The 25,722-nt window shown below is 28.5% G+C and overlaps 1 protein-coding gene across 1 annotated transcript in view; it reads left to right on the top strand.

Moving 5' to 3' along the window:
* LOC145315227 (uncharacterized) overlaps nt 1–25,722 on the top strand; it is a 141,305-nt gene that overhangs the window by 22,903 nt on the left and 92,680 nt on the right. Inside the window, exons 4-6 of the mRNA XM_080155265.1 lie at nt 3,688–3,797; nt 4,492–4,549; nt 15,773–15,924. Of these exons, the coding sequence (XP_080011391.1) occupies nt 3,688–3,797; nt 4,492–4,549; nt 15,773–15,924 (320 nt within the window). The remainder of the gene's footprint in view (nt 1–3,687; nt 3,798–4,491; nt 4,550–15,772; nt 15,925–25,722) is intronic.

Below are 25,722 nucleotides of genomic sequence, written 5' to 3'. Positions count from 1 at the left end.
TTTTTTTTTCATATACAATATACATACATAATAAATAAAAATAAATTTTGCTTTAATATTTTCTTCAAATACATATTGAGTAATTTCGAGGTAATTTTACATAATAGAGTATGGATTTAAAATTTAAATTACCCTATTTTAAGGGCCATTGCACTTAGATGAAATAAATGCATAAAACCTTTATGATAAAATTCATGAAAAACAAAATTTTACAAATAAAGCAGTCAAACAAATGAACATTAGCAATATAGAGTAACAACTTTTTAATTTTGCACACAAAAAAATTATCAAAAGGAAAAAAATATAAAAAATGTAAGTCTTAAAAACTGCTTGAAACCCGCAGTTTTAGAACTGGTTCTCAGCCTTACTATAAAAAATCAAGTATCAAATCGTATTTTAGAAAACTTTCTTCAAATATTTTTTTTAAAATCAAAGCCAGTGCCTTCTGTTCCTCGGGGCTAACATTAATTTTAGAATATTTGCTTTTACTATCCGTTGAAGGCTGTCCAGTGTTTATAATACTTAGCGATAAATAACTATTATAATATTGGCAAGACATCCCATAACTTTTTAAAAGTATATTATTTTTCTTACTTTTGATATCAACACAATCAAAAACAAAATCTTGGCTATACTATATCAAACTATATTAGTATTTACGTCAACCAAATTTTTAGTAGCGAAGCTACTCTATAATTCACAATGTCCGTGAGTTTCTCAGCTCCTATAAAATGTAGAAGGCTAAAACTTTTTGACAACATTCTCGTCATTAAGGAGCACAATTAACTATAAGACATGAATGGCGGTCGGACGGCTTTTTAGCAGGTTTTAGGCTATTTTTATATTTTCCAAAAAATTTTCAGTTAAAGATATCAAAATTAAATTTCCCATCGTTTGAAGAAAACAACGATGACGGTCAGACTGCCTTTTTGCAAGTTTTTGGCTATTTTATATTTTACACACTTTTCTCCATATCTTTGGTGTTTATGGTCCAATTTTCGAAATTTTTTCTGTTAAAGATATAAAAATTAAATTTCCTGTCATTTGAAGAAAACGACAATGTTGGTCAGACTGCCTTTTGCCGGTTATACTTTTTAGATTTTTCCCCATATCTTTGGTGTTTATGGTCCGATTTTCATAAATTTTTTAGTTAAAGATATTAAAATTGATGTTAAAAAACCGAAGTTTAAATCTATTGAAAGATTTCCTAAGTATCATTTTCAAGAATTATGGAATAACCATTGTAATAATGATTTATTAACCCACAATCTATCAAGAAAAAAATTTATTAAAAATCTAAAAGAATCTTTGTTATCAAGCTTAACTTTAGTGTGTAACAACCCATTATGTCAAGAATATAGATAGATTTATATTTCTTTTCAATATTGTTTGAAATCTGATAAATTAATCAAAATTTATTTGTTTAGATTTTTTTAAAATTTCTTTTATTGCAATAATGGTGTGAGACTTGTATGCCCTAATCAATCCTTCCTATTATCATTCTTTCCTCTCCAATATGATTTTATTTATTGCTTATTATCTTTTTTTCTATTTTTTTGTCTTATTTATATGAAAACAATGTGTGAATACACATTACTGCATGCTCCTAGTTTTTAGGAAACTGCCATTTGGGAAGAAAATTTTTTTATAAATTAACCATATCAATAAAATTTGACTGTATATATAAATGTATATAATATTTATTTAATTCATTTATTATTGTAGTTTTTTTTTCTTTCTATGTATGTACACCCAAGAATAATAAATCTAATCTAGTCTAATCTAATCTTTGGTATTTTTGGTCCAATTAAAAAAACTTTTTTGCAGTTTTAAAATATTTTTTTCCCATTGTTATGTGCATCTAGTATGTAATTTACTTTAACCGTCTTCATCATACAAAATAAAACAAGGTTTCGTGTTTATTTTCTCAAATAAATCTATTCTTGATTTTAATAAATACACTTTAAATCTACTTGTTCTTATTCCCATCCACAATTTATTGTGCTTTGCTACTTATGGATGTTGTCATCCTTGTTTACTTTTTTTTCTATTGATTTTTTCCAAATACTAATCTTACTCTGACAAAATAAAGTAATTGCAAAAAAGTTCGCAGAAAATTTGCTTTTCCCCGAAAATTATTGAGTTAATGTAGATGTGGGGAAAAATATTATTTGTTTTCTACCAAATGTCTTCATTCATTGGTATTAGCTGAAATAAATATCAAATAAATTAGATTAAGTAAAGTTTAAACTATTTTTTACCCTTAGATACAGAGTTTTAAAAAATAAATAAATATGTCTTGTTGTGAATATTACAGATTTTTGAATTTTTTCTCTAAAAATTTTCATTTGTTTTACAACTGTAATACCTCTTTTTTGTACCTCATTATGGACGCTTTGTTCTCAGTCATACTAAAAATTCATGTGTAAAAAACAATTTTCTACGTGTATTAAAATCATAAAAATAATACCAGTTTTGTTAACCCGGGCCTTCGGGCTAACAAAACTGGTGTAAATATTTTTATTTTATTTTGATGTCTACAGAAAGCTGTCTATATTACGATGCGATAAATAACTATTCCCATATATACACTTACAAGAGAAGAAAGTTGATGTAATTAGATGATATTGGTTCCTGGCACCATATTATACTGAATAATTACAGCTGTACTAATGGCCTAAACAGAAGTAAATTTTGTGTAATGCCTCGGTGACAGAAAGGCATCTTTATTTACGTTAAGTCTGAATGATATGGACAAGAAATTAGGATTAGTCATACCTAAATAATACTTGATCTAATGTCCCATTCAATTGAATCAAGTCTGTTCAACTCAACCTCTTATAATTTAAAAACGCCATCTATTTAAATCACCTCAATATATAATTAGAGTCCGTCCATACGTCACGGTTAGATCTTTTTGTAAATTTAGGTGTTTCAGAATTGTCCTATCAATTTCTAAGACGAATAGGCACCATGGTTTAAGCAAAGCTTATTATGACCAAATCTTAGAATATGAGTTTGTCTAAATAAGGCATCTTGTATCAAGTAATTTTGGGACAGATTTACACATAATTTTTATTTGACTTCTAGATATTGATAAATATTAAATTCGATATTACTTAATATAAGTCCATGTTCGTCCATGATTTGTTGAGCTATGTTTAATGGGTGATGTCATCTGTTATGATTATAAAGATTGACTTAAATTTATTTCTTTTGAATCATCTTTTTCTAGGCTTGATCCTAGATAACAACCAAAGCTGGGTTTTAAGGGCTTGAATAAGTTACTCATGGAAATTGTGAATAGAATTAATCTGCTCGAGCAAGGTCACTAGACAGGACTCTAAAGATCTAGAGTAAATATCATCTTAATCACCCAACTATGAATAAGATAATTAAGATAAACATGCTTTATGCGACTTGCTTCCTTTTTACATAAGATCAAACATTTTCTCGCATTCAGTGTGTATTTAAAAATGCTTGAATCGTCATTTAGATTTCAAATCTTGCCCAAGGATTTTTGTAACAATTAGTCATAATTTTAGCGCAGTTAGTAAGTACTAAGTAACTCCATATATATTTGTTGTCTTTCTTTCTAATTTGTTGCGATTAACTAGCATAGGAAGATCATTTTCTTATTTGTCTGATTAAGACAACTAAGTTCCTTAAATGTTATTATTATTTCAGGTGACATATGCTGACACGCATCCCATGTTCACATCCCGTAGCTTCCCCCATTTCTTCAGAGTGGTGCCCTCTGAGAACCAGTTTAACCAGCCCAGGCTGGCACTGCTTAGGTATTTATTTTTACAATTTAATTTAAGCCTTGACAGTTTTTCTGGTTCTTTCTTTCCCCTTGAATATAAAGCCTCTAGATGCTAGATGCGCAACCGCTAGCTGGAATATAAAGAAGTAAGATAAAATGCCTTTTAAGCCTTAAGCTATCTTTCATGGATTCTTAAAAGCCAGATGAGCAACTCATCAAAAACTTATTAGAGGAAAATGTCATTTTTAAATTTAAAAAAAAAAGATAATGCTTCTGGACATCCCTAAAAGAGCCATTTGTTACAACGAATAGCTTACTTTTAGAGTCTACAAAGAGAAAAATGAGAGAGAGAGAGAGAGAGAGAGAGAGAGAGAGAGAGAGAGAGAGAGAGTTGGAAAACTTAATTACAGAACAAATAAATTTTCGCTGTAATTTACAAAAACAAATAAAGGATTTCTTTTATAACAGTACTTTAATAAAAATTAGAAAAAAACTTATTGCAACATATTTTTCAGTGGGGGTTCGAAACGAATTATTATTCGTTCAGCCATACAGAAAAATCATGTATTGCATCAAATTAAAGACAATTTGTCACGAATTTTAGCCCTGTCTTTCGGCTCCTCGGGGCTAGCAAAACTGGTTTTAACTTTATAATTATTCCTCTGAATATCCGCAGAAAGCTGTCTGTTATTCAATGTGATAGATAATTATTCTTTTTTGCCTAGGCAATTTAACTGGACTCGTGTCGGCACCATTTATCAAAATCAAGCAAGATATTCATTGGTAAGTAAATCTTTTATTTATATTGAGAACCAAACTGTTGCTTTCCCTTATAGTACCTATCTAACACTGAAAACCCCATTTTGCTTCAAAAACTTTGGGGGAAATTGTCAAGAAACAAATTTGTAAAGATTATCTAGGTTAGGTTAAGAAAGGATCTGAAATGCATCTTAGGGCTAGTGCTTGCTAGATGTGCCAGAATCAAGTTTTTTATATGAATTTGTAAAGATGATTAGTGGCAAAAGGGGGGGGAGACGGTGGGATATCCATCTTCCTAGCGTTTTTTTGTAATAATGGGCCAAACTAATTTATGTATCAGCATATCTAAGTAATTTTATTAGATATATCATCTATAAATAGATGATACACATAAAATGAATAATCAAAGAAGGAATATTTAATGGAAGAAAAATTGTTTCACCATCATCATTTTGTGTGTTAAATCTCTTTTAATTGTCTTGATAAAAAATATTATATGATATAGTTTGTATCAAAGTTATTTTAATCAGTGGCATGTATACATTACAATCTCAGTTTATGGGGGTTATAAAACACACCACCAGCACGTCATATTACAATAATTAGTTATCATTATATGACGTCATTCGGGATACTTTGGCCAAAAGTTTTTTTAAATTTATCCCCTTTTTAAAAATCAAGATTTATCAAGAAAATGTTAAGGAAATTTCAAAGGGTGTGTTTAGAAATTTAGAAAACTATAAAATAAGAAAAAAGTTCCAAGAAAAAAAACATTCATTTGAAAATTAGATTACCAGCACATCAGACTGATGAAACCATTCTGTAATTAATTACTAGAAAAATCATCCCTGGTACCGTTCAACCCAGAGCCCCATAACCTCAAATTGTAAGGATTCTTAGATTGTTTATTACACAAATATCAAAATACAGTTTTTATCTATAAAATGATATTTTCTGGAGAAAAAAATTGTTAAAACCAGCCATCTCATAACAAATTAAGTTTATTGATACTTGTCTGCTATATTCAAAACTAACGTTGCAAGTTAGCGGCATTTGATGCGCTAGTACCCAACGTCAGTCAGAACCTGCTAAATTCTTGCACATTCCCTTTAAGCCAGTACCCAAAGTCTGAGACTCTTACAAATTGAATATTCGATCCATTGTCCCCTCCCTTACTCCCTAGGTATAACCAGACTGAACAGAATTATTATCATTGACATTACATAAAAAGATTGAAAAAATATTTTTATGAAACCTTACTAAAAAGCATAAAATCCTGTTTTTATGATCAGTTTATTGACATTTATGTCATTTAATGCAAATTCTGGATTCTCAGAATTTTTTTGCATGCTAATTTGGAAAAAAAAAGTTTCATTCGTTGATAAAACTAGAATAGTTAAGACCACAGTAAGCCTACTGAAAATATCTTTACCTGGGACGCTATGTCCGAAAAGAAAATTTTTATTTGATAAAAACTAACATGAAATTGTTAAAAATATGTATTTAATATATATTCAATATTTATAGTGTGTCAACTTGAATGGATAAACTCTCTATAAAATCACAAAGCTTCTCCTTTTTTATATTAAAGTATCTGCTTTCCTCTCAATATTTTGGTATATTTCAATATTGTGCAAAAGGATCATTATTAGTCCCCCACCCCGCTTATAAGGCAGTTATTCATCATTTAAAGTAGTAAGGTTTTTTGTCTGGAGCTTAAGATTTCAATAACTTCTATTCATTTTAAGTTCTTTGAATGTGCATAATGAATCAAATTTGAAAACTAATTAAGGGAATTTTCTGTCCAAATTCAAATATAGGTAATTTGCCCATATTTTTCTTCCGTCAAAGTTATTTGATCTTCATGAATATTCATAATTTCTAAATCTCTGATTCTATATTATTTTCTACTAAGAAAAAGATTAGAATTTTCAGAAGTTGGAAAGAAAGAAATGAGAGCGAGAATCATTATTCTTGGGTTTAAATAATTGTTTCTTGTTTTCTTGCTAGCGCCCAGACATTTACATTAATTTATATTTTATTCATAGAAATAAAATATTTCGCTTAAATTAGTTTATTATTGCAAACTAATAAAATAATCTATTTAGGGATATTCTTCAATTCTTAATAATGTATGAACTTATTTATAAAATAGAAAATATAAAAAAGATGATTGTCTGGGCAGGTTTTTTCTTTTTGCTACCTATTATAGAACATTAATTTTAGAATTAAATTATATTCTTTACCATTATCCTATGAATAAACTCTTTAAGTATTAGAAAAGTTTTGAAAGAAAAAAGGTCGAAGAGTCTTAAGAAAATTTAAATTAAATGAATCTATATTAATGGTGACTTTTGACTTGCCATTCTTCAATGTAAAAAAATTAACACACTTTAAAGATAATTGATCATTGCCGTAAACAGGTAAATTTGGTTTTGTAGATTAGACTTAAAAAGCGCGTTTGATATAATTCAAACGCCAAACTTGGCCAAAAAATTTGTATGTAATTTTCATAAATCCCAAGTAATTGTTCATTTAGCAAAAGTAATATTTGAAAATTATGTAGTAAATAAGAAATCATGTATTGATTAAGTTATTACATTGAATTAATAAACCAATACTTTTGTCAATAATCTAAATAAAAGTTTCCCATGGTATCATATGATATTTATGACGCAATTTCTATCTGAAATGTCTACCTTTCGTGTCGTTTTATACTATTCTCAATATATCATATCAATGAAATAGATATTTTTGCAAAAATGATTTAAATTTTAAACTTTTTCCGATGAAAAGATAGCAGATAAAAATGCGTTAATTAGGTAAAAATTTCATGACTTTTTTCTCTTTTAGCACAAATCCAATTAATTTTCTTGGTATATCCTTGTCCATGAAAATATTATAAAACATTTATATATATAAAATATTGTATATATTAATTTGAACTAAACTGCGGGGCAAAACAGATATTATAGATTTTCAATCTAGACAACTACAAAATAGGATTCAATAATTTTATATTCTCTAAAAAATATCAATTATTTTTTTTTCAAAATGGTTTTAAGATTTAAAGCAGAAACTTTTTTTATAAAAAGCTTTTTCATTTTTTACTAATTAACTATTTATTGTTTTTTTTACAGTGCAAGAAAATAAAAATATCATCTTTTATTATCTAGTCTAAAAGTTTATTTTTAGTATATCTTTTGACAGGGGATCTTACTTAAACAGCATTTGGTAGACATTTCTTATGTTTTTAAAATGGATCAATAAACAGATAGCCTAAAAACTTTTCAACTAATGAAAACTTTTTTGAAAATTTTCGAAAGCTCAGATGAGCTGTTTACATGATCTTAGCACACAAAATACAAGCAAAGTTCATTTACTTTAGTTTAAATTATTGTTACGCGTTTGATATTGCAACAGTAATAACCAGTCGGAATCTAAAAGGCAATAACACTGTTTGTTCAGAGATTCAAACCCATTAGTTCTAGGACAACTAAAGGACACGTTTTCAACATAACCTTAAGCTTAAAAAAATGTGCTCATGTAAAATTAACTTTTTCTCAAACAAGTTCTTCTTTTAACACATGTTCAGCTACAGTGACGTCATACTCTGCAGGGACAGGGACAAGCAAGTCATGTTCTTCATGTAACACATGTTCAGTTACAGTGACGTCATACTCTGCAGGGACAGGGATATTCAAGTCAAGTTTTCATGAAGATTATGTTCAGCTACAGTGACGTCATACTCTGCAGGGACAGGGACAAGCAAGTCAAGTTCTTCATGTAAAACATGTTCAGCTACAGTGACGTCATACTCTGCTGGGACAGGGATATTCAAGCCAAGTTTTCATGTAACACGTGTTCAGCTACAGTGACGTCATACTCTGCAGGGAAAGGGATATTCAAGTCATGTTCTTCATGTAACACATGTTTAGCTACAGTGACGTCATACTCTGCAGGGACAGGGATATTCAAGTCATATTCTTCATGTAACACATAAATAGCTACAGTGACGTTTTACTCTGCAGGGACAGGGACAAGCAAGTCAAGTTCTTCATGTAGCTTATGTTCAGCTACAGTGACGTCATACTCTTCAAGGACAGGGAAAAGCAAGTCATGTTCTTCATGTAACACATGAATAGCTACAGTGACGTTATACTCTGCAGGGACAGGGACAAGCAAGTCAAGTTCTTCATGTAACTTATGTTCAGCTACAGTGACGTCATACTCTGCAGGGACAGGGACAAGCAAGTCAAGTTCTTCATGTAGCTTATGTTCAGCTACAGTGTTGTCATACTCTTCAGGGACAAGGACAAGCAAGTCAAGTTCTTCATGTAACATATGTGCTTAGCTTCATGTTTATAGCTACAGTGACATCATCTCTGCAGAGACATGGACAAGCAAGTCAAGTTCTTCATGTAGCTTATGTTCAGCTACATTGACATCATCTCTGCAGGGACATGGACAAGCAAGTCAAGTTCTTCATGTAGCTTATGTTCGCTACAGTGATATCATACTCTGCAGGGACAGGGACAAGCATGTCAGGATCTTCATGTAACACATGTTTAGCTACAGTGACGTCATACTCTGCTTGTCCCTGTCCCTTATTATTAGAACTTATTCCTTTCCCTGACATTGTGTGAAATTTAAATGTACTTCAAAAAAGTTTGATACACTGTTGAAAAGTTTGCCAGAGTTTCAGAGTTTTGTGTGCTGGTCTTCTACACCCACAGACAGTAACAAGTGTTCTATACAAATTTAACTTTTTCTTTTCATATGAATGCTCCTAGAGGCCCTTGGGGCACTTGATGAAAGGTGGGCAAGTCAAAATTCCACTTTCCATTTTAGTTAAAAATAAAGGATAAATTTTGGAGTGCTATTTTTTCTAAGGGCGACAACTGTTGGGATGGTCAGGTACTCTCCTCAAATATAAATATAAATCTTACCTGCACCTTTGGGAAAATGGATAACATTTCCGTCTATAGTGGTTGGCGAGATCTTTACCTACAAACACACAGATAGACATCTTATTTTTATTATATTTGGCTGTATATACTTTTATTGTAAAATTATTTAAAATTCAATCCAATTTCAAAATTAATTTTCCTCTAATATTAATCTATTTCTTTTTCTGTTTTGGAAAACATATCATCTTAAAGACAGCAGAGCTGGGCAGGCAGGCAGGCAGAACATGTAGTATACAGTTTATATTTCAAATTCAAATTGCATCTTTTTAACTTTTTTAACTTTACAATTTCGAGCCTTAATGGGGTAACTTTTTTCTTAAAAACTGTAATTTATATTTGACATGAATTCGTATTTGATCACTACAGTAATAGAAATACTTATTTTGAAGTTTCCAAGACAATATCCTAAACATCTTAATCTTCAAATTTATATGGTAGGTAAACTTATTCTTATGCAAGAATAGACAAATTAATGTTTAAATAACTGGTTAATTCTTGTAAGAATCGTTAAAGTACATTGGACTTTAAAGATTCTTAGACAATGAATCACAATTCATTAGCAAAGGTACTTAGTTCTAAACTTGACTAAAACATAAAGGTAATCAATGACTATGGAAACCTCCAACAATATTGTTAAAATATGCATTGTTGTATCTACATAGAGTCCAGTCACTTTCCCTGAATATTTAAACAGAGCAATCTTCAACTATGTACATGTACTTAATGTAAAATTTCTGTGCACATTACATGTTGTTTTTACCATTTTTAGATTATTATACAATTGTATAAATAGCTTTGCCATTAGCCTGCAGTCACTTAGTCATAGAAATAACAAACCAAACAATTTGTTTAAGAAAAAAAATTATTTTGTTAAAAGATCAAAGATGAAACAGAAAATTAAGATTTTAAGGTCATGCTTCAGACAAAACAATACTTTTTAAAACCAAGATTAAGTCATTACTGATAAGTAAATCCAATTATTTTTAATTAGAGTTAATTCATTATATAAGATTAAATATCAAATAATTCAAGGACATGTGCAAATTTTTGGTTACAAAACTTCATTCATATTTTTTTTGTAAAATCTTATAAGAATAAATACAAAAAAAATGTTGAAGCAACAATATTTGTAAGTGGTTAATGTTGTAAACTTTCAATCAAATAAAATGAAATTGTTTGTCACATAGTAAAAGTTAAATTGCACAACTGCCTCTCAAATGTCATGGATTAAATTCCTAAGATTGTTAAGGTTTTAACAAAGCAGCAAATTTGTAAAAACAAGATTTGGAAAAACAAACCGTAAACTAAAATATACTAAAATGATTTAATAATCGCATTTAAATACAATATTAATTAATATATTACAAATGACTTTTGCCTGAATAAAGGAGAGTCAATTTAGTTTTCCTTTATTTGAGCTGAAAATTTGGACCAAAATGTGCATCTGAACCAATCTTATATGCATATGTTTACAATCATCTGCATTTCTCTTTATTTGCCTTATTTTCCCCATTAAGAAAAAAGAATTTGATAAAAACTATTCATTATTATCTATTTTGTAGTGTATTTTCAATTAATTTGAAATTCACAAACATTGTTTTGTAAAAAATATGACAAAAATAAAGTTTTGCAATATTTCCTTTAAAAAATTAGTTACTTTATTATGCATGGCTAAGAGGCTAAAATAATTATGTTATATATACAACAATGTGTGCAAATTTATTGGAAAAAGGGGAGGAAAGAGAGAGAGAGAGAGAGAAAATATACAACTCTTTTGTCTTCATTAGATTGTTGCTTTATTTACCTACCCTGAATAATATTATTCATTGTGTGTGTGTGCTATGTACTGTTTGCATGTTTAACATGGTTTTCCCATTATTATATTAATATTTTGTCATTTTACTGTTTGATCACAGTCTATATTTAACAGAAAATAAAGCAATAAATTTACTGACATGGTTACTAAATAGATCTTTGAAGAAAATAGCTTGTGGTCATAATGCTAAACTTTTGAAAAAAAGGAAGCAAACTGCCTAAACTGTTCATAAAGTTACTAATATGGTTTATTCTTGTTTTCTTTTACCAAAAAGTAACTCAAAATCTTCTTTTTGCCAAAATAATGCTTTCATAAAACCACAGGCCTAAATGTCCTCCCATTTTAGTAACCCTACATGTTTAAATTTTGATAATTCAAGTACTGCATTTACATATAAGCTTTACTATATTCCCCATACTTTATTCTCACTTTATATACTGCTAATTTGTTGTTTGGTTCATTTAATCTGTGAGTAAATTAATGACTGCAAGCTAGCATGTCAACAATTTACTTACAATAGAACAAAAGAAAATGTATTGAAACAAGTTGAAATTTTTTATTATCATAATTATTTTAAACAAATAATCGGACATATTTTGGGAAATGCACTTTTGAAAATAATACACAAGGCTGGGATACAATGAATGTCAGAATAATATTATCATATTTTAGGTATTATATCATGTGAATGTCAACAGGTTGAGATGATATAATTTATTCTGCTTTACCTACAACAGCTTTTCTATATCTCTAACTCTGCTGGAGTTTAGAATTTTAATATCAAAATATAAATTAAGCTTCTAAAGTTGAAACATAAATGTTTCCTCCCCGAGAGGGACAGAAAGAGGAAGGAAGATCATTTTGATCTTTTCATTTTCACAAAAGGAATTAGAATTCTTGCTTTGAAGAGTTATGAGGAAAATTAATTTTCTACAAGAACATTTTATTTTTCTGTGAAGCCATGGAATTGGATTGTTTCTAAAAGTCAGCAGTTCTTTGAAGCATTAACTCAACGATTAGATTTTCTAGTAATTTTTCTATAGAAAACATATTCTAAAAAAGTAATATATAAAGTATTAAGTGCGGTTGAAAATCTTAGATCTAAAAACTTTTAATATTACAAGTTATGATTTTTTTGGTCAAAAAAATATTTTAAGAATTTTGACCCTTTTGTGAAATTAACAACAACATAAGAAAAAATCAAATAAAATAATAACTGCTTTAAACAAGAATAACAAAGAATTACCTACCATAATTCTTATATTCCAGCCATCAATCTTGTGTGTATGGTCTGGCACTGCCAAAATTAGAAAAGAATCAGTTTAGTTTTCTATATTGATCTGTATGGGAATTAGAGATACAATTACCATGTACTACTAGAATAAAACAGGCAAGACAATATGTATAAAAACCTAACTTGTTCTATGCCAAAAAGGAATAAGAGTTTTTAGAATAATACATTTTTACAAGCTTTATCACCTTAAAGTAACTTTAATTACTTCTTATTTGCAGATACATGATTTTTACAATTTATGGTAACTTTACATCAGCAGAATTTAAATTAGCTTAGACTTTCAATTATTATTGCAACAAATTGAATTTTAAACAGAGTTTAAATCTGAAGAGGAAATAAAAACAAAATGATTCAAAGCCTAAAGTTTTATATTCTAAAACTTACTAACACTAATTCATTTGTCAAAGAACTAATGGTTATTAGAACTTGTACTGTGTGTTTTAAGTGTGTTTTACCTCTCTATTACTATTACCTCAATAAATAAGAGTGTAGCTCCCTGAGAAACACACAAACACATAATTTAATTTACAATCTTGGAACAACTATTCTTAGAATCAGAAGAAAAATAAATCTCTAAAATAATCCCAACCAAATTAATAAATGAATATTACAAAAAAAATCTCCTCTTATTTATTTGTTTAAAAAATGTATATCTTTAAAATGTTCTTCCTTTCTAACTGTTGTACTGTATTTAATTTGTAAGTTTATATTGAATTTAAGTTTACAAGAAAGTATTTAAGTTTATGTCATAGTTTACTCAAAACAAATTCAAAGAAAATTTATTTTATTACTTTGCCAGTAAAATAACCAAAATTTAAATCCCACTTATTAAAGATAAACAATATATATCTGTATGACCAGATCAATTATTTTTAAGGGAAGTTTAGTAATGATTTTAGGGTTTGTTTAGGGTTATTTCTAAGTTCCTAAACTCAAGAATCTAAAAGTCCCTAAAGTTGTTTAGCCAAGAAATAAGAAAAGGTACTAATAAACAGCCCAAGGTCCCTTCCAGCTCTCAGATCTAAATTATATAAAAGGTTTGCTCCATTTAAAAACAATACAGTTTTAGAATTTTTTTTACAGATCAAAGAATAGCTAGGAGATTGATGCAGAGAAATAGTGCAAATAATTCTTATGACACACCTATATGCAAATGAAACAGAGATCCTTAGTGTAAATATAATCTAGTAAAAATAATAAAAATCATAATTGGTGAAAAGCTTTCATAAAGAAGTTTTGTTTATTAATGTATCTCTATTCTAAACTTAAGTAAGGTTTTATTTTCTGAAGCAAAAGATATTCTAAAAGGTTTTTACCAATCCAATTCTTCTTCTTAGGGAAGCTCTTAAATTTAAAGGTTTATTAAACAAAACATATTAAATCAACATCTAAATAAGTCAATGGATTAAACATCTAACATATAAATTAAGTCATTATTTCAAATAATAAAAGGAAGTGATAATTTGATGCTTAAATTGTTCGTGAATGCATAGGCCTTAGCCGTGTAGCTTCATTCTTTTTATTTACCTAATTTATTTCTTTGAAATGTCTTAGCTAAATATTTTTCTTACTAGAATGGAAAAACGTTTAAATAACCAGATAAGCAGATGTGGATGTGCATTTATTTGATTGCATTTACTAAGATTTATATCTTCATACAAAGCCTGAGAATGATAATAATAGACAAAACAAAAATGTTTTTAATGTTATAACGTACAAACATTCAGTTGTGTGGTTACATTTTTAAAGATAAAATAGTGTTTAGTTTGCTGTTATTAAATAATAATAATAATTACTTTAAAAATTACAATTTTATAATGGCGTTCATGTAGCAATATCTTGAAGTAGTTTGTAGGTCAAATTATAAATATTACAATTTGGTAATTTAGCCTCACAACTATCTTTTGTTTAATTGTTACTGAGCTTCACTCATTTATTTACAAATTGTCTTTTTTTTGTTTTACAAAATACGAGTACATAAATCTAAAAGATCATTTATTCATTGAAATATTTTAAGTAGAAAAAGCAATATGTTTAATTCTATGTTATATAAACATGCACATTGCACAAAAAGGTTGTGTAATATTTATATTAATCGCAAGATGAAGACAATAAATGTAAAATGTAATTTTTGTAAAACAAACCGCTGTGTGCTTATTCTCTTATGACTGAAATCTTCTTTCAAGCTAAAAATGACCTATAGTCATACATACACAAATATTCAGTAACAAATGTATCAAGAAGCATAGGTAATGATTGCTTTAAACAAATATATATCTATTAATTCTATTAATATATATAATCTAATAATTATTTATCGCATCGTATTATATACAGGATACAGGTTTACGAGGATATCAAAATGAAAAATTGTATTTAATACGATGCTTTACATGATTTTTTAGTATGGCTGAGAGCCGGTTTTATTATAGCGGATATAATTCGGTTTCGAAGTCATACTGGAAAAATAATTCCATACACAAGAAAAAGTGTATTTTTTACTTTAATTTCAATAGAAAGAGAACATTTTTCTAAACACAATAGGTTATTAATTAAGATATAACTCATTATGTTTCTCATTCTTCTGTAATTATGTAATTTTATTAATTACAAAACATATATTTGCGGTTGTAACTAACAGGGTGGGGCAAATAAATCCGTATTTTTTTCTATTTCACTGTTAATTTTTTTATCGATTATATTTGATTTATATTTTATTGATTAATTTATTTTATTACCCTTACCGGAGTTAATACTAATGAGAGGAAAGAAATGTCATGACTATAAAGTAACACGTAGCGTATCCGATCATCGTTGTTTGGGAGGCTGGTTTTGGTGGGGGGATTAGGGGGGTGATGGGTTCGAATCTCGCCCAAACCGCGCCATAACTATATAACATATACGTTAAAAATGTATGTAATGCTGCAATGTCATTAAAAGTAAAAAAAGAGGGGATGCCTTCACCCAATACATATCCAACCATGCATATATAGTACTTTTAGACAACGGTCATGCAATCAAAGAGTTGGTTGCAATATTTGAGATGTAAGTTCCTTTGGACCTGCTTCGTTTGGCATTACGCTGTGTTCCATGATGTACTATTAATCAAGAATATAGAAAACCATGAAAGTCTATTTTTTAAAAATATTAAAGAAAAATTATTTTAGGCGCACAACGACCTGATAATGAAGCTGGAGAAGAACAAGTTCGACGTGGTGGCCTCTCTCAGCTTCAACGACGAGCTGACCAACCAGCTGGACACACTCATTGAGAAGGATGTCAGGATCATCCTGGCTAATTTCAATGAAACTTGGGCTAGGTAAGGCATTTGCAATTTATTTTCTATTTACTGTGTATAAGAGAAAAAAAAAGAAAAAAAATCACTGGATGACTGTTAAAGGGTCAAAAGTAAAAGTATTAGACATTTGTGTAGAGTTGTTTTTTAATGCGTAGGAAAGTTTTAAATGAAACAACCTATTAAAAATCAGTCATAATCACTTAAAAGCTTGTGTGAATTAATAAATAATAATAAATAATTTTAAAAACTAATTATAGCGAACTATTATGTAATACCTTCATTTTAACATCATTTGAACAATAAAAACTACTTTTTTCTGGAGTTATTGATTTTCTATTTTAAAATCTTTAAGCATAATATGCATAATATATTGATATAGAGATTAACACAAAAGAAACGCCTACATTTATTCTTTGACAGTACAATTTTATTTATAAACATATTGTATCATTTGTTAAAATTTATACGCAAATTTCCAATCTTTATACCTTTCACTTTTATGTAAATTTCTTAAAATTTGGATTGTTGTCGTCGAATATTATTCAAATTTAAAAAAAATTCTTTTAAAATATTGACTTTTGTTACAAGTTTCATTATCATTGTTTTGATGAACAAATCCAAAATAAAATTGGAAATTTTTTCTTCAAAAAATTTGCAATTCATTATTTTTTTACTTTAAGTTTAATCCAGTTTTTGCTTTACAGTATAAAGTTTTTTTTGTATCAAAACAAGATAATATTATTTTCATTTATCCATATATTTACGCGAAATTATACAAATAATTCTATAGTAACTTATAATCTTTAAAACCTTTAATTTGCTTGGATTTTTTCAACGTTGAAATAAATAAGTCCAATGTCCAAATAGAACAATAATTCAGGATCACAGATAAACTGAAACTAAATCTGATTGAGTGATATATATAAATAGGATAATTACAGAATTGCTGTGCTACAATGAACTTGAATAACTAAATAGAATGCAGGCATACGTGGTTTGAATAATATTATACACAATTGATTAGATAGAGTGTCTTAATTTTCTGCCTTGTGCGTTTATATAACTATTTAAAGATGATAATGATATTAAGCTCTGGGAAAAGTTTGGGTTGTAGATTGATTAAATAGTTTTTGTTCGGAAAGATGCTTTAACCACAAAAATAAATCAAACATTTTGCTAAGTTCAAACTGTATCTAATATATATCACAACAAATTATTTGGATTGCACAATCTTTGTCTGGAAGTGTTAACTCTTGCAATAGGTACTAAAGGAAATATACTTCTTGAATGTTTATCTATTTGATCTGGTTATGATAAGCTATGACTAATATGTCTAATATTAACACATATTCTACTGTATATAATATTTGTGTTATAATGCAGTAGAGAATTATATCTTCTGAAGAGCTCGACATTGTATAAAACTATACTTCGTAATAATAGAGTTTGTACAGAATAATTATTTTAGTGATTTAGTTTTCGACAGGCCTATAATAATTTTTTTTGTTGTCAGTCAGTAAAATATAAAATAAAATATTTAAAGTAGAGAAAAAGGCTGGATAATAATGAAATGAAAATATATGTATCTAAAATTGATTTTTGTTTTTTAGACAGCTTAAGCACATTTTTCTTTAAAATTTAAAACTTCCTAGATACGAGGGTAAAATATCCATAAAAGCAAAGGTCAACAAATCAGACAATAGGACAAACATACATAGGCGTCCAAGGGGGGGGGGTAATGGGCCATTTGGCACCCCCAAACGATTTTGGGGGTGCCGTAGGCACCCCCAAAATTTTGTGAACAATACCCCCCCCAAAAAAAAATTACCCCTACCTTGGGGGTGCCGTAGGCACCCCCAACGATTTTGGGGGGGGGTATTTACCCCCCCCAAACCATTTTGGGGGGGTAAATACTCCCCCCAAAATAGAAAATCTCTAACAAAAAAAATTTTTGCGCGCTTCGCGCGCATTTTTAATACTAAATTTTTTATAAAATTTAAATTACCCCCCCCAAAAATTTTACCCCGGGGGTAAATTTTGGGGGGGGTAAACAAATTTTACCCCTGCCAACAGATTTCAGGGGGGGTAATTACCCCCCCCAAGCAAATTTTACCCCCGGGGTAAAAATTTTGGGGGGGGTAAAAAAAATTTGCGGCGCGCTTCGCGCGCCATTTTACCCCCCCCAAAACCAAATTACCCCCCCCTTAAAAAAATTTTACCCCCCCCAAAATAAAAAGCTTGGACGCCCCTGCAAACATACATTGATAAATATTGACTGACAGAGCCTTTAATATTGAAACAGACTATCAAGAAGGGTCGACAAAACTCAGTGTACATACATCTGCCATAGAATTAACAGAATACCAGTTACTAATTATGGATGACGTACATTTTGTGGCTTGATTATAGATATTCTTTGCCTTATATTCCCAGGGATTACAATCACAACAAATAAAGTCATTTAAAAATTAATAAGCTAAATAATAAACACGTTTAAAATGAACGTACGAACTCTCGGCTACGCTTTCTAAATTCTATGTTACATTATTCAGCATGCAAAGTTTAACATCGATATGACCATTATAGCATGCCTAAATTAACCTTAAGATATATTCTAAATGAAGAAAAACCCAGCTTTTAATATACATAAATTGAATGTAATATTTTTATGTTTTCATGGTTCGACCTCGAAACTATCAAAAGCACCCATATTTAATCCTCGCAAGGAAAAATATAAATGTTTTTTAGTGTCTGGATATTAATTAAACTATTAACTTCCTGCTTCACTAATTATACATAATTACTCAACATTATGTAGAGTAATAAAACATATTTTTGTTCTTTGCATGTATTCACAGTAAACTAAAACCAATATGATATAAATTAGGAAAAAGGATTACAAATTGTTTTTTTCGTTATAAAAAACAGTTTTTAAGGTTAATAATGTTTTAAGAAGCAGCTTATAATGTCTCAAAAGGAGTGGAGGCACTTTAAGCTGCTTCATGTATTAAGTATCGCCTTTAACCGTTTTGGTAACAAGCATACTTTTTTCCTACTTTAAATAACATACTAAGACATGGAAGTGATTGAGTAGTTTTGTTTCTAGGATTTCAAATTATATATAATAATATGAAGGGAAAAAAACATATTATAACTATTTCGTTTTTTTTTGTAAGATGTATCTTAGAATCCATATAATCTTTTTCCTATTTGGCATTTTATTAATGATTTTATTATTTTTTTTTTAACATAATACGATCAAATCATCAATAAATGTCCATTATTTCTTTTTTTTAAATCATGACCTAGTTCATAAAAGACATAGGTTGACCTCTGGAATTTTTAGGCTGACCTACTGAAGCTTTCGTTTGACCTATTTCATAAAGGTATTTGTTGGTTGTACTGGTATAGGTTGACCTACAGAAAACATCGGTCGAGCTCTAAAAGTTATTTGTGAAAATCTTTTTTAAAATTACTACAATTTTTGATTAACTTGACTAATATTTTTTTATTGCAGTTGCGTAAAAGCTCCTTTTTGTATGAGTGTGTAAAGAAATTAGTTATGCTTGGCTTTTATGAATACACTGAATATACAGTGAAGGTCAGAAAATTAATGATTCGTAATATTCAAACAATCTGACATAAATACAAAATATGTTACACTATGGTTTCTGGAATAGGCCAATGGAAAAAATAAATGATTATAATTGTCCGTATTTTTTTTGAAATTTTAAATGTAAAAAACAATGGTATTTCGATTTTAAACTTTTCATGATGATTCCTATAACAGTAAGGTAAACATTAGAAAGCGTAGCAACTCTACAATCGTTACCAGAAATTTAGTACATCCATTTAAAAACAGGTTGATTTTTTAAAACTTTTTAAAAACAATTTTGGCGTTCTCCTCATTTTTTGAAAATTTAAGTACCCCCCCCCCCCCCCCACAACGAACAAATATTTTAAATTAGGTTAGGTTTTAGGCTAGGGAGCCGAGCGTGTACTCAAATTTTCAAAATTGAAAAAAAAATTCTAAGAGAATATTACCACAATTTTTTATGTGATATAAATATCCTATTAATCTGACTTTTGCAATACTGATTCGAATGACAACAAAGCAATTTTGCAACAAATTTACATATAATTTTGTTTTGACTTAAACAATTTTATTTTGCTTACTCAGTTCTGACAATCTACGAGTATTGTTGTTCGTTTAGAAGCTTTGTTCTATGGATGTTGTCATCCTTGTTATATTATTATTTGAAAATGTAGGCTTAGCCAATAAACTAAATATCCATTAAAGCCGACTATAATTTTGTTTCATTACGATAATAATTTCTTTTATTAGTTTTAATGAAGTGTAATTGGAAAGCACATTCTGCTTATCATCATTATAACGTAATTTATGCGCAGCTGTCATTTGAAAAACGATTTTCTTGGCTGCTATTTACAATAGACTGTTGATGAAGATGATTAAAGTCCCTCCACAGATTATGACGTCATACGATAAAATAACTAATGAGAGGCCAGCAAAAAATTTACCATTGGTCAATTACAGTGTATACTGGCCTCTCATTAGCTATTCTATCGCATGACGTCATAATCTGTGGAGGGACTTTAATCATCTTCACTGTTGATTCATTAGTAATTATTATGACCATATTTTACTGTTTTTGTGTGGTTCCGTCGGTAATGCTGAACAGGAGATTTACCTTACTTGTATTATGGTTAAGATTTGCTGTAAAGGCTCGGTAAAAGGTTAAACATCTAACCTAATTCATTTCATCCGTCTATACATTTATAATATAATTCCGTGGAAGATATATTATTCCTGTGGAAGACTGTTTTTTTGGGCTGCTAGACAAAATTACTTCAAAGGTTTGTCATCCTTGTTTTTAAATTATGAAACTTTCATGCTTTAGCAAAGCATGATTAGGATGTTCTTTATTTATTTTTAAATGCTACTTTACAATTTTTGAGACGATCGATTATTTATTCCCCACTGTGCTACTTTTTCAAAATTATGACAACTGTTACAGGAATCTCCATTAATATTTGTATAAAATGACCTTATCTAAATGGCGCCCGGACTTGTCCTAAATGTAAAAGCTTTGCTTTTGAAAATAGAAAACTTAATTTGATGTTCTTCATGTAAACAAAAATATTTTATATGTACTACATATATGCATTAATCATTTTATATGAATTAAACTGACATAAACATATCTGTGTTTAAAAACCAGAATAATTTTCAAAAATATAATACAATATCTTTTATTGTAAATTTGTAAAACACCCAAAATTATATATTTGCCATGCTTTTGTAAATATTGCTATTCTACCAGGAATCTTTAGGGATAGAACAATGGAAGATTAATTTACAACATAATTAAACACAAATTACCTATTATGTAGATTTAGACTAATTGTAAAATGTTTGAAACACTGTTGCTTTGTACAACCAATTTAATCATAACCCCAAAATATACAATTCGCAAAATGTGTTAGTAAACTTTGGGGGGTAGTAGACCCCTCAAAAGTCCCCTATCCCTTCCTCCCTGATAGAATATTGATTTCCTTACCTAAACAAATAAATGTGTAATTTATGCAATAGTATAAAACCAAATGGTTCACCATAAAAGGTTTATTTTACCTTCATACAAAATTACTTTTCATTACGAAACAAGATCGATTACAAAAATGATAAGCATAAATCAAATAAATTGTATGAAATTAACATGACATAAATGAAACTAAAATTAAGTAAAAAAAAGAACGATGGGTTACAAAAAGTTGAAATGAATAGGGAAATCCAATAAAGATACATAGTTACATATAGTTTGAGGAAAATGAAGCCTTTTAGAACAAGCTTTGCGTTTTTGATCATTTTAATCTAAATTTGACATACATTATTTGCTTCAAAAAAATTAAAATATATATCTGGTTTGCATTATTTTTCCGTTTGATTTTGTTTTGATTTATAACTTTGAAATTGGTATTTTTGCTGTTATTATATAAACATCAGACTGAATTATATCAGTATTAAAATAGCGTTAAACGGTAGATATTCTAATTTAAAAGCTTTGCTTAATATTAGCCCTAAGTAAATTCTCTCTGTGTTTTTGACTGTTAGTTTGTGTTTTTCTGCAACTTTTGTTTTACAGAATATTTTTCCGCTCCCGTATTTGCATATTAAACCTCATCCATATATTTTCCCAATAACTAATCAACAAAATAACATTTACTCTAAAACATTTTACCCATTCGTTAATGAACCAGGATGACAACATCCATGAAAGCCAAGATCAACAAATCATATGGTCAAGCATAGGGCGTAATCTATCTAGGAATCATTATTTGAAGATTAATTTTAGAATGATATAAAAATCAACATGTTTTAAAGCGACATATGTATTTTCTGGTAATGATTACTGGAAAAGCTTACTTAATTTTATAAAACTGTTACAGAAATAAACAGTTTTAATTCAAAAGGACAATGATAACATGCCTTAGTTAAACATCTGAACTTTCCGTTACAAACGTACTGACGAACCTGACCTGAGTGTAGAAATGCTTCGCTTAGTGAATATTTGAACATGTAGCTTAAACAATTTCCCAGCTTTTAATGAATAATAGAATGAATGGTTGTGTGTGTTTAACCATTTGAATACACTTTTCTCATGCACATACAAATACACTTTTTTACACACAGCAATTTTGACTTTTTAACGGTTTGTCATTATGCATGCCAAGTAATATAAAAACTTGCTTCTCCCCAAGTATCAAATAATTTAATGTAAATTGTATTTTTTTTATTCAGTCATTTTTAATATAATTTTATTTGCTATAAGTTAGTTAACTTTCATACGCTATTTCTTTAAGATATTTTAGGTGGGGAGTCTAACCTTTTTGAGGAGCTCTACAAAACTTACCTAACCTAATCTAATTTATAGAACGTTTGGTGATATGTATGAAATGTAACTTATATGAAAGAAATTGATATGAAATATAACACACTAGCGGCTGTTCCCCTAGCAAATAGGAGGCTCTGTATTCAATGGGTAGATAAAGGCCTAAAACTATCCCAAGGATTAAATATAAAATCAAAATAGCCTAAACCACTAATACATATGTGAACCTTTTCTACAAAAGGGGAACTTAATCAGTTTAGTTGTTATTGAAATCTTAAGCTTTAGACAGAAAAACTTTACTACTTTATGAAAAAAAAAGGATAGGAAATGTATGAATAAGAATTTTTGTTTTTAATAATATTACATTTAATAATACTGTAACATTTATTAGTTTAATTCTGTCTTTGGCAACTTGTCAAATTTCGAGGGAAAGAATGATTGTCAATTAACAAATACATCAGTTCCAGCGAAAAAAAGCATTGGGAACGTGGCTATTGTATTCAAATAAATGAGCTTTTATATACAGTACACATTTGTAAATGAAATGCTATCAAGGAATACAAAAGATTATAAATGCATGTCAATATTTATTTTATTGTTGTTTTCATCAATTATTAAAAGCACAAAAATTCAAGAAAAAAGCAATACCCGATTTAATTATTTTAGCATATAACGTTGTTAAAAAAGATTTGTGCTTATTTTGTAATGGGTTAGGTTAATTAGGTGTTAAATATTCCGCAGGGTTGTATTTAATTTTTAAGATTTATATGGTTAAAATTGGTTATAAAAAGTCACGATACCCACAAATACTTTGCCCCATGCATTAGAAGGTCTTTTAGACAAGGGATATCTGTAAAATGTTTAGAAAAGAAAAAGCTGTTTTATGATTAAGACTTTTAGCGAATTGAAAAGTTTTTTTTTACAATAAAAAATCTTTAAAGTATTAAATTTTGATATTTCATTTATCTAATTTATTTGGTCATTAATTTTTACGTTATTTTAAAACCTAATATAATATATATATAATGTATAACCTAAACTTTAAAAAAATGTTTTATGTCACGTGTAAATAAATTCTTTAGATTCTGTGATTTTTTCTATGATTTTTCTACTTTTATCACATATTATTCATTTTTTTCATACTTGAGTGAGATATTTTCTCAGATAATAACTTCTTATTCCTTGCTTTTTAAACTTCTTCATATATTAAAAGGACATTCGGGTATAGTCCCCTTAAGGGGCGTTTTTTCGTTTTTCACAGTAGGTTATCTCCTATTCTCTGCTGGGCAATCACCTAACCCAATATAACCTAACCTAACCTAAAATAACCTATCAAAAGCCATTTTGAAAATACGACGAATTATAAACCTGTTAAAGTTATAGAAAAATTGTTAAAGAAAGGTTTGACATATTTTGAAAAGGGTTAAGACATCTAAATTATTTGCAAAGTAAAAAAACTAACTGTATGGCAATTAGTAAAATAACATAACAAAATATTTAACATATCTATTTTGTATTATGTATTAGTCAGTCATATTTACTACAGATAAAAAAAACTCATTGATTATCTTGTAATAAAGATTTGATGTAAAAAAAATGAAGTATTGTACTGTCTCTTTATAATATCACCTTATGCACTGAGTGTTACTTATTAACTTGTCTCTTTGTCACATAGCTGTAACATATGGTAGATATTAAGGTATAGATATTTATTCTATAATCATTTTTAAGCGGAAAAATAGCCTAAAACTTACTTATTTTGTTATGTCAACATTGTTAAAGTAAAATATAAATAATTTGAGTTTTATTCTCTATAAATATTTTTGCTAATAATTATGCACATGTAGGAATAAAAGACAAAGTTCGTGCAATCAAAGTTACCGTTGCAAGTTAATATTTAACAAAACTAATTATAATTAAATCTTTAAAATTCTTTTCAAAAATATTTTTGAATCTTTATTTCTGTTCGGAAAGGTCAATATTAATAAAATTCATTCATGATTTGAGGATAAAGATTTTTCAAGTATGGTTTCGATACCGTTTATTAGAACCGGTTCTCAGCAATACGTTGAATAATCATGTATATACAATTTTCCACGAAGATCGAAATAAAAAACAAGAAATTAACACAATTTTTGTTATCGAGGCTAAAACAACTGGTTTTGATCTTATAATTTGTTATTATAATATCTGCAGAAAGCTGTCTTTAATACAATGCGATAAATAACTATCAATTTATTCAATAAAAGTACTTTTAAACGCGTAAACGTTTTGTTTAAGTTAAACTGACTTAAACTGAAATACAAAATTACACAAATTCAAACTTTTTCAAGTTAAAAAACGTATTGGACTTACATTTATGAAAATACATTTTATTCATCTGAAAGCTTAATATATAATTAGTGTGGTTCTAGGCTATTTTTGGGATGATGGGGTACAGGATAAGCTTAAATATATACAGCATAGTACCTTTTATTAATTTTATGTGTGTAACAGGTATTTACGTATTCTTATATTGTATCCTTCTAAATGGTGTATAATATTTAATAAAGAGTGAGAATAATAGAATGATTCGATTTGTATATTCTTTTATTGCAATCTTATTCAGGGTCTATCGTATGAAATAAAGAATGCATGTTAAAAATAGGATGCATCGAATATCATATTTAAACCAAAATAAAAAAAAGCCTCTAGTGTTCATATCCTTTAATTGTATTTTGCGCAACTGTTATTAGTTTTGATGATTTTTTACTTTTTTTTTTACAAAATTATGATACTTTTTTAAGCATGAAATAAAATTGGTAGTCAAATGTTTTTAGTCACTTTTTGAGTTTAAATTTAAATCAATAATTACGTATGTGATGTTTTTTTATCTTCTTTGTATGGAAGATTCCGTCCTTGTTTAGTTTTT

This window comes from Acartia tonsa, chromosome 1, assembly GCF_053477335.1.
Source record: "Acartia tonsa isolate MP-2025a chromosome 1, ASM5347733v1, whole genome shotgun sequence".
Lineage (NCBI taxonomy): Eukaryota > Metazoa > Arthropoda > Copepoda > Calanoida > Acartiidae > Acartia > Acartia tonsa.
Note: the sequence above shows the minus strand (reverse complement) of the source record. Positions and strands in the feature narration are given on the sequence as shown.